This window comes from Triturus cristatus, chromosome 6, assembly GCF_964204655.1.
Source record: "Triturus cristatus chromosome 6, aTriCri1.1, whole genome shotgun sequence".
NCBI classification, from domain to species: Eukaryota; Metazoa; Chordata; class Amphibia; order Caudata; family Salamandridae; genus Triturus; species Triturus cristatus.
The window spans coordinates 1,796,786,162-1,796,802,312 of record NC_140589.1 but is presented as its reverse complement, the minus strand read 5'-3'; the positions used below and the strand labels follow the sequence as shown (position 1 = coordinate 1,796,802,312).

The 16,151-nt window shown below is 44.4% G+C and overlaps 1 protein-coding gene across 5 annotated transcripts in view; it reads left to right on the top strand.

Annotated features, from left to right (window-relative positions):
- ESCO2 (establishment of sister chromatid cohesion N-acetyltransferase 2) overlaps positions 1-16,151 on the top strand; it is a 293,480-nt gene that overhangs the window by 97,599 nt on the left and 179,730 nt on the right. For all 5 annotated transcript variants that reach the window (XM_085613127.1, XM_085613129.1, XM_085613128.1 and 2 more), the window contains one exon: positions 8,228-8,324. In XM_085613127.1, coding sequence (XP_085469253.1) covers positions 8,228-8,324 — 97 coding nt within the window. The remainder of the gene's footprint in view (positions 1-8,227; positions 8,325-16,151) is intronic.

The following is a 16,151-nucleotide window of genomic DNA, read 5'->3' as shown; positions in this document are numbered from 1 at the left end:
CCGGAAACCAGAGTGAGGGAATTGTGGACTAGTATAAGCACTACTAAGGCGTTTCAAATCAATAGACCAAATGTTGGGTGCGTCATGTTGCAGGGATTCTGCTTATGCACAGAACTATGCACAGGAAACCAGGACCTCAGTGAATTGCGGTGTACCAAAAACTCACCTCAGAACCCCTTATCCGACCAGCATCAGTGTCCCATTCGTTATCCGATGTTTATCTCGGCGGTCCCAATGTATAGACAACCCAGAACAAGCGACTTAGTGTATTTCTCAGGAATGGTGGGAATCAGAAATACCTGTTCGTAATTATTCTCATATCAGTCCACAACAGAATAAACAGAGACATGGTAAAGTTTAAAGAGTTTATTTTATCAACCTCGTGTCCTAAGATGCAGTACTTTGGCTAACATAAGCAGACAAATGATTAAAATCAAAACCATCAGCATAGTTACAATACCACAGAAAATGAAAGGAGTAATCATACTAAAATGACAGTGGATCTCAGCCACCTTCCTTTCGCTAGCAAACTAATGTTATTATTGTTAGACTAGTAAAAGGTCTCTAGGCTTGAATGGGGAATCCCATACCGTAAAGATCAGCTCAGTGAGATCACATCACAGGATCAGCTAGGCTCTGCTCCTGGGAAAGCTCTTCTTCCGAATGTAATGAAAAACATGCAACATTGCAATATTAAAAGCACCCGACTTTCAGGTATTTGCAGCTGCGCGCGTGTTATGGCTAAATAGTGGGCAGATCAACCTGAACGCAACAACATGCACCGTCTAGCGACTCAGACTGTTTCTTTACACGATGTGCAGACCAAGGTCGCTGCTCACTGTTTGGGATGTGAACAACAGACAGTTCTCATGTGAAGCAAAGTCGAGCAAGCATTTCTCAATCAATAACATGTAACTACAGTGTCGTGTGCAAAAGCAGCAAAAGCGGCATGATGGCTTTCTAACATCTAACGCGGTTGTGCTAACTTAGCATTGTACGTATATAGATAACGATCTTCAATACAGTGGGAGACGGTGTCGAAGGCTGCTGATAGGTCGAGTAGGATGAGGGCTGCGGAGTGGCCATGATCCAGGAGGGTGCGCATGTAGTCTGTGGCGGCGAGTAGGGCGGTCTCTGTGCTGTGGTTGCTTCGGAATCCGGATTGGGACGGGTCGAGGACGGCGTTCTCTTCAATGAATTTTCAGTTTCCTGTTGACTGTTTTCTCTGCTACTTTGTCTGCGAAGGGGAGGAGCGGGGGTCTGACTTCTGCGCACTTCCCGTTGTCTGTTTTGAAGGTGGTGTTGATGGTGCATTGCAGTTAATGTGGAATGGCGGCCGTGGCTCTGTGGTAGATGTGAGGTGGGCAGGGGTCGGTGGGGGCCTCCCCGAGGGATGCTTTTCATGGTCGAGGCGGTGTCTTCGGCCGTGATCGGTGTCCAGTTGGATATGGTGGGCTGGCTGGCGTATCTGGGGATGTGGGGGGCCGTCTGTGGTGCCTGGTGGATGGTCGATAAAGTTGTCGTAGAGGTTTTTTATCTTGAGGTGGAAATAGGTTCCAAGCTTGTCGCAGAGGTCTTGGGATGGTGGGATGTCTGTGGCTTCGCTGCGTGGGTTGGCGAATTCTTGAAAGACACTGAAAAGTTCCTTGGAGTTGGTGGAGTTGGCCAGGATTTTGTTGTGGATGAAGTTCCTCTTGGTGGCTCTGATCTGGTTGTGGTAGTCCGTCATGGCGTCCTTGTAGGTGGTGTGGTTTTCGGTTGTCTTGGTGTTTCTCCAGTTCTTCTCCAGGTGTCTGCAAGTGTGTCTGGCTTCTTGGAGAGCGGTGGTGAACCAGGCGACTTTTCTGGGCGTTGTATTTCGGGGTTGCGTAGCGGGCCAAACTCATCCTCGCAGTTGGAGGTCCAGGTGTGGAGTTCTCTGGGTGCGTCGTTTGCATCGGGTGCCCAGGTGTGGCTGTCTCGAGTGAGGGTGGAGTTAAGTTGCTCGTCAGTAACCTTGCTCCAGTTCCTTGGTGGGTGTGGGGCTGGATTGGGTGCCTTGGATTTGTTGATGGCGAAGTGTACACAGTGGTGGTTGATCCATGGCGGCTGCGTTGTGTGGCTGAATTGGATGCTGTTTCCTGCCACGAAGATGGAGTCGAGGGTTGCTCCTGCTCTGTAGGTCGGTGTGTTGGCGAGTTGTTTAAGTCCGATGCTGGCGAGGTTGTCACGAAGGATAGTGGAGTTGGGGTCACTGGGGTTGTCGAGGTGGAAGTTCAGGTCTCCAATGAGTATGTAGTTTGTTGAGGCGATGGGGTGGGGTGCGATGAAGTTGGTGATTGTGGTGGCGAAGGGTGTTCAGGGGCCGGGCGGTCTGTAGACGAGGGTTCCTCTGAGTGTGGCTTTGGGGGTGGTCTGGATCTGGAAGTGCAGGTGTTCCGCAGAGGGGAAGGTTTCGCTGGAGGTGGTGAGGCGGAGGGTGCTCTAAACCAGCATTAGTCCAAAGTTTTTGTCCAAACTTAAACAATCACTGCAGAGACAGCAGTTTGGACAAAAACTTTGGACTAATGCTGGTTTACATATGAAATTAATGGTTTAAATTGGAACATGTGACTCTATGACAGGGAAATGTTCCCCATTCAGCAGTGCGGCAGAGATGGCGCGAGAGGAGTGCCTTGTTGTCAATACTTGTTGAAAACACTGTGACTGGGACGGATCACAGTATCTGACCGCACGCACTACAGGAAGTTCATTCTAAATTCGAGGTATCCACAGAAGGGAAGGAGTGCATCCTCTATTTCTACATGTATACTTAGATACATAACTGGCATTTCCAGCTAAAACACACAAATAGCCGCTCACTTTCTGTTCATTTATGTTATCTTGTTCCCTTGGGCTAAAACTTTTGAATAATTGCATACATATGGGAATTTTCGTGTAGCAAGTACAGTGTAAAATTTGTGTCTATAGTATCTTAGGAATTCATAGCCCCATCTTGTCTCGTGAGGAGAATCCATTGAATTCATGGCAATAAGTACCCTGCATCCATTCCCAGCTTCCCACAAGAGGTACCTCTTTTCTCCCAAACCCGCAATCAAGTTTTGCTCCTTCTGCTGCAGATATAGAAATAATAAACCAGCATTGTCATAGCCAATAGGTCTTGCCTTTGGGATCTTATTAGTATTTACTTATGCAGCACAATATTCTTGGTGCAACAACATCAACTGTTGCATGTCTAAACACTTATAAGATCCCATAGGGGAGACCTATTGGCTATGCCAATGCTTGTTTCTATATGTGTGCAAAATGAACATGTTCTCTATCCATGTGTGATTCACAGATGCGCTCAGACCTACTGCCACCTGCAGGTAAACTCTCTCAGTCTCTTGACATAAGTATTAAGCTCAAAGTTTCACTACGAGGTGGCAAGATAGAGGTGGCACGAGCCCCGGCAGTAATTGTTGAGCTAATGACAATAATACAACATCATTAGGTTAGTTTTATGTGGGCTATTTAACTGCCCTGGCTACAAATGAGGGTGAATGATTACAGCTGGATGTGGTCAACCCCTCACAAATACATTTGGCCTCAATTCTGTAAGCTAAGTGCTAAACTGAGATATGAAAATGATAAAGGGTGGATGGAGAGAGGAGCGGTGGATAGATGAGCAGAGGAGAAACAGAAAGAGAAGGAACGAGTTCTGTGGGAAAAGGACGCTATAGACTTGTGAAAGGCAAGGGCATCCTAGAGGGAGAATGTGAGAGTGCCATGGCACGAGCTTCAGGATGTTAGGGAAACAAAAAAGAGTCTTTAAGTGTATAGATGTACAAGATCACAGATGCATTTGATCACTCCTCTAGTGAGAAGTTCCTGATCGGGCCACATACATTCCATATCAGAGTGCGCCCGCAAACCGCATGCAGTGTCGATCCAGTTCCATTAAATTATTTAATTGTTTTTATAGCGCCTGGTTGTCATTGGGGGCCACTTCGCTGCGCTAGTGCGTACTCTGAAACCGGCTCGATTGCTATTTCCTCCCGACAAGTTGGAAGCTGCAGGTACTCTGGAAAAGGTAGAAACTTTCAAGTTTTTATTTTTATTTTACTGAGTTTACGGAGTTTTATATAGCGCAAACTTGACCCGAATCGGGTATCATAGCACCATTTGCATTTCATGACGACACATTCATTTTTTTTTTTTTTTTTGTTAGGCACGGGGAGATCAAGTGATTTGCCCAGAATCGCAGGATGTTCAGCGTCATTTCCGAGACTCAAACCAAATTCACCGTCGATCACCCTAGCCCTTAGGCCAACTCCTCTCCCCGAGTTGGCATTAGGGTCGCACACCCAACTTCACATGAGCTGTGTGGGTACTTAAGAAAACTGCGGGCGGTTGATCTAAGATCACCGATGTAGGCATGTATCGAGGGCTGTGGGGAGCTATCTGCATTAATGCCTCTTCCAGTTCATGTCTATGGAAGTATGATATGGCCAGCACATGTGAGTAGCATGCTACAAGACAGATGTGGATAAGGATAAAAATGATATGAATTAGAAAACTTTCTGCACACCACTGATTGGACTGTCTCTTACAAAAACCTCAAGTTTCATACGACCTGCTTGACTAGCTCATTCAGTCCTGTTTATTTAGTTGTATCTGGGAGCAGTAGTCCTACATTTCTAGTGGAAAAAGTAAAACCACACGTGCAAAAAGGTTGGCGCGGTTCATAAGGGGAACGCAAGGCCACAAATACCAAAGTGCGAAGACACAAGAACAGTACTCAGTCTGCTGCACTTGACACGTGGCAATTGACCCCTGAATACTAATAGATACTTAGTGGCCCTGTGACGTGTATTCGCCAGTCCTGGTGTTTTAACCATTAGCACTTTGTATTTTGGGGGTTGTATTATAAACGTTTTGGAAAGATGAATACATTTCCAGGCGACAACCTGAGGGTGTCCTGCATGACTTTGGATCAGGTGTTAGGTATGAATAACCAGGAACTTGAGCTTGTTCAGCGCTGCGCAGAAAACATTTAGAAGTTGTGCCGTTAATTAGGAAGCGTCCACCGTAATCCAGAGCAGAGGTGGAAAGGGGGGTCCTTGTTCCTGCTTGTAGCATTTACGCGAACCAAAGGAGAGAGGAACACAGCAAGGTCGGTAACAAGTCGCAATTGCACTTGAAACATATTATGATGTGTTTTGACAAAGAGCTGCTGCCGATGTAGTCGCTGACTCATTATTTTTATTGGTACACGGAGCGCCCCTGAAATGCTGCAGTGTTCGCGTTACCGGAGCAGTGCTTTGTTGACAGCGGGTAGACTGATGCCGCTTGGCTTGGTTTAATGAAGATTAACGTGGGGGGTTGGGCGGTAGAAGGAGGGAGGGGGAGTCGTGCTCACAGAGCTACATGATGATTAACATCTGGTGCGATTTGTAGATACCATTGAATGGTAAGTGGCAGAAAGGCGACTTTCGGCACTTTCTTGGCCGAATCTGTGTTGGTAAAAGGGTTCAGCAAGTTTTACCTATGTATTTCCATTTTGTATAGCGCTGCAGCTTTACCTAATGGCGTTAGTGCGCTTTTCATATAGAACTGAAAGGTTAAAAAAGTAATATACTGTTGAGATAAAGTGAAAAGAGTTGCAGTGGCAAATGTAACGAATGTGAAACTAATGGGAAGGGCTAAAAAGACAGGAAAGGAGGAGGCAGCAGGGGAAGGGGAGAGAGGAGGGGGCCTGCGCCTGTTTCCCTTGCGGGAGCGAGCAGGAACCATCTGTTAATTACAAACACATGGTTTCAAAGCTCGCTCCCGCAAGGGAATCGCCAAACGTGCACACGTTGCATTCAAAGCAATTGAATGTGTGCACGTTTTTGCCTGAAAAACGGAATCGATTGCTAAAGGTATGCAAGACCTAAAAAGATACAACAAAAAAAATACAAAAAAGCCTTTGCAGGGCATTTGGGGCGTTGAACTTTAAACAAGTGAACAACTGGATGCACACTCTTGTATCATTGAAAAAAAGTCTGTACAATGAGACTTTCTGGAGTAGGGTGCTTGGTGAGAAATGTGGATCGCTGGGCACAAGTCTGTGTTGCTTAGCAACGTGTCAACTAATAGGCAGACATCAACATGCTATTTATCAATTATCCGTCAAAGAATCTGTGAGGGCATCACTAAATAGCAGCAAAAGCTCTGATGTTCCTGGACCAGGCTGGAGAACATCTGGTAGTGCATTTATCTTAGTCTCAATGAAGGACAGCAGGAACGGTAAATCACTAGAATACTAAGGGTATCAAAAATACCACCATGTGCCACTGACCCAACAAACATCAGATTCCTAGCCCTTCCCTTGGCTCGTTAACAGCCTCCTTGCTGTGATGGATTTATGGCAAGTAGAAACATTAGAATGTAAAGGCAGCCCTATGACTCTGATTACATTCTGCTCCTGAAAATGCCTTCAGAACCCCTGAGATGAAAGGGAGCAAGGGTAGTGCCCGGAGCACGGAAGAAAGCGATACCACTGGCCGAGCCATATCCATGATTATGTACTAATTTGGCAGTGACCTTCAAAAAAATTAGTTTTAGTGTTAATTTGGATAAGTAATATTTTTGCTGGAATGGTGTTCTCGAGCCCTATTCGCCATACTGAAGAACAGCGACCTACGTGTGGTAACCTTCTCACAACTAATATTTATAACTAACGATCACACAAGTTATAGGCTACTTCTCTAAAGGTCACCAGTCTTGTATTGGCTACTGTCCCAGGCAAATATTTTACTGCCACATGCGCTTACGTTTTGTGGCTACAGCTCACAGCATGGTTGACAAGCTAGCGCCGTGCTTTACAAAATGAATCAGACATAAGGACGAGGCACGCTAATCCACTCATGGGATTCATTTATACAGTACGCACTGCATTTTCCTCGAAACATTTCAAGTTTTATCTAACGTCTAAAAATACAAATAAAGAACATTCAGGTGTGCTGTATACAATATGCATACCCCTTTAATGCACGTCTTTACAAGTCAGCAATCCGGGAAAACACACTGCAACACTACGAGTTTAATCACGCACATGTCCCCATGAGAGCACATTAGCAAAACACAGTTCTTCCAGTGTGACTGCTGACAGTCAAAGATGTGTATACTGATAACAAACGCACCATCAGAATAAAGTATCCAATTCTCCGTGCACGCGAAGTGAAACTGAAACCCGAGGAGACCTGCTGGAGTCTCCAATACAAAAAAAAAAAGTGGGGGGAGTGCTGGCCGTGAGCAGGGACGCGCAGCGTTTCCCTTGCGGGAGCGAGCGTGATAATTGCTACCATATGGCGCCGCTCACTCCCGCAAGGGAATCGCCAAACGTGCACGGTTGCCATTCTAAGCAATGCAACGCGTGCATGTATTTAGGGCAAAAACGGAATCGATTACATGAGGTCCCCTCCTATGCAGCGCGCGAGACCTAAAAAGGGCCTTGCATCAGTAACGTGCTTTATTATTTGTTACTAGCATTTCTCTATTGTATCATTATAGAAGAATATTATGATGATTGTTGGTCTTTCAACAAGAGCTCTTTCAAGTACTTAGCTACCACTTTTTTTTAAGCTTAGCACATTCAGATTCCTGATGCCGTTCTTCAAGAGTTACATTTTCCTGCCCTTATGGATTTGGATGAACAGACATGTAGCCATCGCCTTCTACACTCAAACTACACCTCCTTGCATTAACAAAGACCCTTCTGCTTTGATACTCTCACACTGCTTCACCAATTCAATGTTTTTTAACTCTTGTAGTTTGTTTCTCTTTTTGTCTTTCTAATATTACATTTTTATGAGATTTGTCACGCTAGGAGACCTGTGGAAGAGTTGATCAGTGTCCCCCATTGTTATTTACCTTTGTTTCCTAGCCTAACCCCACAAGCTCTCATCGCTAAACCCTAAACCTTCTACACAGTAATCTTGCACATCTTCATGGAAGGATCTTAGGAACACCCCAAAGTTCTCTTTCATGCTTTGCATACTTCGAGATACTCTAAGCTTGTAAGGAAATGAGTAATTAAAGAACATGTGCCGTGCAGTATACTTCTTGTAATTATAAAGCAGTAGAATGTTTTACTATACAAGCAGTTACCCTTTTTGACAAGTGCATTAATGCTCCATTTAAGATGAAAGTATTAGAAACTAGAAAATAATTTTAGGTTGATTGGGAGTTCCTGTATTTCTGAGCACTTGTTTTCTGCATGCAGGTTTCAGACTCAGATGCTGAATCTTCCTCCGACTGTGAGATGGACTTGGATGGTGGAGAAATGATTTCTGGGACCAGTCAAAATAAATATCATGAAGGTAAATAAATTGCTCATCAGATTGCTTCTTATTGAGAATGTGAGGGTTAATCTAACTTTGCCATTATTGTATAAATTGCTTTAATTAATTTGAACACCACATCCGATTCCTTGCAAAACTAACCGGACACCGTCACATGGAGGTTTCTGGCAATAAATTCTTTTATTCCAAAATTACGCTGCTTTAATTAATTGTGTAACTCATCTTGACAGCCCAGCTGACATTATAATAACGGGAAATTTAAACTCTGAAAGCTAGTTGTTTAGAGTTATGTTTTCTTTTGGCTCACAACCTTACATTGCTCTTTAATTTGTCTTCTTCCAACTGATGTTGCTGAAGGAGCTTTTAGTCACTCAGTAGACTTTTGGTTATTAATTTTCATTGTATCCTGTACTGCAACATTCAGTTTGACCCTCTCAGCAAACTGAGATGCTGCATGAACACATCCCATTACCGCAGGGAGCAGAATGACAGCGTATGACAAATAACAAAATGGCAGATACTTTAATTGCCTATTTTGTTTGCTCATGTGTGCTTCATCCATTGGCTCCATCCAGTGTTCTGGCAAGTAAATTCGGCGACCTTCCTCAAATTGATCAATGACCAATCCCAACCCTCCTCTATGCTGACAATGAAGAACTCGTGGCCCGTACCCCTCTGGGACTGCAGTGTTTACTGACTAAGTTTGTTACCCACATACAGGACCTGGGACTACTAGTCAACATAAGTAAAACCTTTGTCATGAAGTGCGGGAAAAGGTCTATGAAGTGCTGAGATATTTTGATTGGCAGTAGTAAGATTTGTTTTACTCCAACCTTCTTCTACTTGGGCATTTGTTTTGATATGGAGGGTACCTGGCTCATGCAGTCAACTCCAGTAAGCTCCAGTTTGTGAAAACTATTATTGCCCTGTCCAATTTTGCTAGAAAACTGGGTAATAACCCCCCTAATAAGATGCAGATCATTTATAAAGCACAGTGTCGGTCTACTGACACTTATGGGGCGGGACTGTGGGGTTACACTATCTGTCAATTGCTATAAACGTCTGAAAATTTATTTTTAAGGATTCTCTGTGCTGTACCCAACTATTGCCCCAATTGTGCTTGCCACACCAGGCTATGGGTACCTTTTCTAGTAGACTTATGACCCGGCCAGTTCTGCTCTGGCATAAGACCTGGACATCTGAGTCTACTGGATTAAATCTTGAAATTGCCAGGGATAGTCTCAAATCCCCGTATGCCCTCTAAATTCCATGGCTTAAGTACGTCAAATGTTTTCTAACTGTCTTGGGGCACATAGAGTACTTTGACCACCCAGAATCTCTGATATGCACCAGTAGAAAGGAACTAAAGACTGAGTGTTTGTCTCTTCTTGAGGACTTAAGGCTGTCTACAGAACAATTGGAGCCCAGCGTCCTTAAGAAGCAAATGATTCCGATCACACATGATCTGCAACCTTACCTCGGAACAGTACAAATGCCAGACTTAGGTTTGTCTTAACTCGTTCTAGGATGGATATTTCTCATAATTGATCAGTTTTCCCAAATACAAATGATTGGTCAAAAATGTAAGCTAAATATCGTCGTGATAATGCATCGACTCCTAGTACCATGCATACTGTTTCATTCTGTACATTTTATGCTGACCAGAGAAAACAATGCGTTCTACCGCTGCCGAGGTCTTTACATTTTGTACAATGTCAACCAGCATTCTTGGTCCTAGAATAACTCCTGAATTCTTATACCTGCAGTCTTATCCCATGATTATTTTTTTTTAACAAATTTATATTGAATTTTAAACATAAAAAATATCATGGTACAGCAATGTATTAGTGGTAAGGACATACATCGTAGCAATTATAGATCAGTAATACTATTACAGAGTACATTGTAATCTTGTGAAACAACATGTCTTACTTGAAAGAATTCGGTCCTCTGTGTGCTCATGAATGACCTATTGTGATTCCTGTCATCGTCTTACACATTATTGATTAACTGTTTATTCCCAGCGATGCTATTCCACCCATTATACTGAAACAAGAACAACTAACAAATAAAAACCCCTCCCACCCATCGACTCAGCTGTATGACTATGTAATAGCATGAGCGCAATCCTATGGACAGGGGCGCCCACATTCGCGATCATGTTTCACCTAACCAGACAGTAGATGTTGTGATATTAAATGCACGCATAATGTCCCCTGCCACAACCAAAAAGCATTGCCCAAAGACGTTAAATAAAATCAGTATTATTAGTATTATCATCCCGTGTGGAGGTCCATGGCTGCGAATTCTTCCATCATTGCATTCCAGTCCAGTGATATCAATTTTTTACGCAGCCCTCTTTGTTCTTCTCGCTTGATTTCAGCGCCCTCCGCCCTACCCCATCGGACCATTTCTGTGTGTCAGTCAACTAAACTAGGCGGTTTCCCAGTCTTCCACCTCATTGTGATATTTCATTTGGCCACTATAAGGGCAAGATTCAGAAATGTGCGCGCAGGGCCAGACTTTTGAACTTTTAGGTCCCAACCCTAGTATGCAATATTCTGGAGAGTCGTCATTTCGTATTGGGGCAATTTCATGCAGTATTTTATGCACTTCTGACCAGTAGTGTATTATTTTAGGGCAGCTCCACAACATATGAAACAGTTTTGCTTGTGGTGCATGGCATCTTGGGCATCGCATGTAGTCTGTGGCGTTAGATAGCCTCTATGTACAATCATTAGCTGAATGAACTTGAATTTCAGATTCCTGGAGGTCTTTCTTGGATATTCTAGTATTGCTTCCCATTCTTTGTCAGTAAGGACATGGCCCATATCTGTGTCCCATTTATCTCTAGTGGATTGTAGGGGAGTCTCCACTACCGCTCGAACCCCCCTATATAACCATCTCGTGATATGACTGCCACTCCCCATTAAATATTGCATTGTTATTAACTCATGCGTTAGAGGTTCCAGCCCTGTCGGGGCCCACACCGCGCGTATATAACGTGTAATATGTGCATGAATCAAAAACAATGTGTTGGACACTCCATGTACTCGCACAAATGCATCATGTGTTACTAGAGCACCGTCCACGAAGAAATCCCCTATACTATGAACCCCTTCGTCAGTCCATGCCTTAATTCTGTTAGTGACAGTGCTCGATTGTAGTGGCAAACCAAGCAGCGGGATGTTAGGGGCATACGGGGGCAGTCTCTGTGTAGCGCAACACCCTCTTCCAGTATGCCAACGCCACAGTCAGTAAATGGGGAGCACTTCGTGCCGTCCCACCACCTGGTAGCAACATTTTGTGCAAACTTCCACGTGCCCACGAATAGCACCACATGCCAATTTCGTGCAAGTTTTTGCCCACTATCCAATAAGTTAACCAGTGCAGTTGACCTGCGTAGCAATAAGCCTGTAGATCCGGTGCCCCAACCCTCAACGTTTAGTGTCTAGTTGTAACTTCTTTAAGTCTATTCGCCTGCGGCCTGTTCCCCATATTAGCTCAATCAACATAGTATCTAGTGTCCTGAACACCGAGATCGGAATTATTATTGGGAAATTTGTAAAATAATACAATAATCTTGGTAACAACACAATTTTACTGAGTGCTACTGATATTGGAAGGGAAATCCAAAATTTTATTTGGGACGCAAGTGATGTTATAGCTCACATTAAATTTCCGTCTAGCAAGTCTTGCGTTTCCCTGTAGATCTGAATACCCATGTATCTAAAGGTCACAGGTGCCATCTGAAAAGTGGGGTAGGTGTACAGTAACTTCACCCAGTCAGTGTATTCTGCAGGTATATCAAACTTTCTTAGAGCGTATAACATGTAACTCCAGTGCAGGGTGTCAAAAGCTTGGTGAAGGTCCAATGAAACACAACCCTGTCTACCCTCCAATTTAGACGTGCATTGCATTATCTGGTGCAGTCTCCTAATATTTAGAGCTGTACTCCTCCCCGTCACAAAATCACACTGATCAACATGTATCAGTTTTGGGATCAAATAGGACAGTCGATTTGCAAGTATCCCACTTAAAATTTTGTAGTCCGTGTTTAATAGCGACAGCGGCCTATAGCTCCACCGAAGCTCTACCTGGTTTGGGAAGTGGAACGAACATCGCCTGCATTGTGGTAACTGGCAAGTTCCTGGCAGCTAAAGAAGTACAATACAAGTGTGCCAACCGTGGGGACAGTAGATCTATGTATTCCGTGTAAAATTCAATAGGCAGGCCGTCACTACCCGGTGCTTTGTTTTTGGGCAACAACTTTATTGCAGCTCTAATCTCCAAGTTAGACACTGTTTTTTTCAAATCCTCTTTATATGCAGCCGGTAATTGCGGTAGATGTACATCTTTAAAAAAGGAATCCTAATCTATATAGTTTGGTTCTCCCGGTGACTCACATCATTTTTCATAATATTTTTGAAAAGCAGCATTTATTTCCAGCTGCGTACCCACAACGGAACCTTCCACCGTTTTAACTTTAAGGATAGGGGAGGTCGTTGGAGTATCCTTTATTGATCGTGCCAATAAGGGACCCGCTCTGTCAGTTGTCGCATGCTGGCTTTGTGTGTACAAATCATAATCAATAATACATAGCTCTTCCAGTACTGCATGCTTTATATGCACTTCTTGTAAGGAGCTCTTTTAGGAGTCGTGAGTTACTGCGCTCTAGTCGGACTTCGCACTCCTGCATTTGTGCTTATTGCCACTCCCCTAATTACAGTTTTAAACTCATCCCATTCAATTTGGTAACTACTTGCGGAACCCTCATTTTCATTGAAATAATTGTTTATTGCATCTGGCAAGGCAGTACGAAATACCTGATCCTCTAATAGCGTGTGTTGTAATATCCATGTTGGCACCGGAGCCAGAACCCTCCCCCATTGTAGCGTGACTTCCAGTGGATTATGGTCAGATAAGGTTTTCCCCAAATAAGTGGCTCCACTCACTGCGGCCACCAAATTAGGTGAGCAAAAAATGTGGTCTATTCGAGTATGAAAACCATGTGGATGGGAAAAGAAAGAGTATTCCTTGCTAGTGGGGTGATGCATTCTCCAGGCATCCCCCAAATCCCAGCCATTTGCCCAACTCTGCAGGGACTACACTCATTTTTTGCTACTAGTATTTTGCAATGGAGGACGGGACCTATCTAATGCTACGTTTAATACCATATTAACGTCGCCTCCTATTATCCAAGGGTATGCTTCCCACCCCACCAATACCGTGTTAGTGGTCTCTAGAAATTTGTCCTGATCTGAATTTGGGGCATATATTCTTCCTATAACCACACACTCACCATCTAGCGTACCTCGCACTAATATATATCTGCCATTACATCCTTCTTTTGTTCTATTGGTTTAAAGGGGACACCATTTCTAATCCATATTGCAACTCCCCGTGCGAATGCAGAGTAAGAAGTTTAGTAAAATTGACCCCTCCATTTCTTTTTTAGTTTAATTACCTCCGCTTCTATCAGGTGAGTCTCCTGCAAGAACACCAAGTTAGCTTTTCTGCGATTGAGTTGCGCCAGTAATCTATACCTTTTGTGCACAGATCCCAATCCCCGAATGTTCCAGGAGACATACGTGTATGTGTTAGGCGTTGCTATTTCTGTAATGTGTAGATAAATGAATACACATGTCTGGCACCCCATGCAATTCAGACCGCGCAAAAGACACAGCTGAGTTTACATTTCCCCTAAACAGCCCCAATACACGGTTCCCCTTACCAACCTTGAGGGACCAAACCTTGAAAACAAACATATCTAACATTTCACACCAAACATAGTGTGGGGCAGTTGCCATGGGGGGGGCAGCAACCACTAAACCTGGTACGCACATTAATTTAGAACAATATCATAATCAATATAACCCGATTTCGGCCATAGTGCAGTATATCAGTTTGTACAATGAAAGTGGAAACCAGGACCCACCAACCCATCCGGTGACGCAGTCAATCCCCATGGGAGTCTTACGTGTCAATAAGCTGCTGGTGTTGTAGGCCTGGACCATCCTTCCATATGTAATTCAACCAATCATTGATATACACAATCACCCACCATCAATTCCAAATTGTATATTACATTTATACAATCACATTGTGTCATACTTCACCAGTGCTCAAGGATGATATACTTCAACCGACATAGCCATTCGCCGTCTGCGGGGTGATTAGCGGAACCAATGCTAAGCTAGTGTCAGCTTGTTCATTTGCCTCATTGCAGGAATCCGCAAGGTCGCTCGCTGTTTTGTTATCTAGTTATGCCATTGCGGCTGCAGTCAAAAGGGCTTCTCTTTGGCTATCCGCGACCTGTGACATAGAGGGGTGCCCCGCATAACCTGATCTCGCCTGATCGTTCTCTCTCCTTACAGCACTCTTTTGTCGTTGCGGCAGGGGGTCCTACTTTCCATTCGACTGGGTAGATGACTGCGATAGTTGGGAGGAAAGTGTAATTTCCATCCAATCTGCCACCTCTTTCGGAGTATCGAAGAACATGGCCTTCTGGTTATAGATCACCTTTAGTCGGGCAGGAAAGAGTAAAGCGTATTTTAGGTTGTGTGCTCTCAGTTTCTTTTCATCTTCTATAAAGTTGCACTGGCTTTTTGCACTGCCAGCGTGAAATCCGGGTACAATGAGATGGTCTTGTTCTCAAAGTATGGGAGCCTTTTTTCCGGCCGCACGCAGCAGCGTGTCTCGGTCTCTATAGTTCAATATGCATGCAGTGAGCGGTCTCGGTGGTCTCCCCGGTTGGGGAGGCCTAGGATGGGAGTCGATGCGCGCGCTCCACGCTGAAATGATCAGTGAGGCCTTCCGACGTAATATGATCTCTCAACCATTGTTCCACGAAGGCTGTGGGATTAGCCCCCTCGCTTTTCTCCGGAATTCCTAATATCCTGACGTTGTTCCTTCGTGACCTTCCCTCTGCATCGTCCGCTCTGTCTTGTAAGCCTTTATTTGTCGCTGCATTTCCTCTAATTGGGATGAGTGCATTGTTTGCTGGGGAATCAGGGCATCCAGTGCCAACTTGTGAGATTTCACTTTTTCCGCCAAATTCTTGTGGTTTGCTCTTAATAAATTGAGCCCAGCTGAAAACGTACTAATCTGTGTTTCAAGGTCAGAACGTGTGTCTCTTATCTCTTTTAAAATTAAGTCCAATTTATCCATCTGCCCTCCCTGTGCTGTGGGCGGAATAATTCCAGAACTGACACTTTCGGCTGTTTCATTTGGGGGCCCAGCGTCAGAGTTATTCTGTGTAGAAGGATCCGGCTATTTAGCCTTAGTGCGGCCCATTTTTTGTAAAGGACAAGTGCAGTACTGCGCCAGTTGCTCTGGCATTCCACTGGCACGTATTAGCAACTATCCATATCCCAGGCCCAGAAGGGATCGCAATGCAGGGTCAGTATCACGGAACCAAGAACAGAACAGGTCAATTCACTGATAAACCCCAACAACAGTTTTCAGGCTGGTCTTGACCCCCACTTGAACGCAGTCAATACCTGAACAAAGCACAGATCCGGTGGTACACCTGTGATTATTACCAAGCCTGTGCGTGTATGTCCCCAAATCACTCCAATAACTTGCTAGACATTAGGCATGTTCTTTATGTCCTGCACTTTATTCTTACTGCTCACTGCTGAGGATATATAGTTGCGACGGCGTGCTTTAGCCTATTCACACACCACCCACCGCAACGCAGGAAGGCTGTCCACAAATATTTCCATTCTAGTGCGCCTCTTTTCAAGTATCGCTTTGTGACGCAGGAGCTGTATGGCTTCTGCGACGCACCAATTGTGTGCCCCCTCATAGTTTCTATACGTCCATTATTTACGTATTCCACAA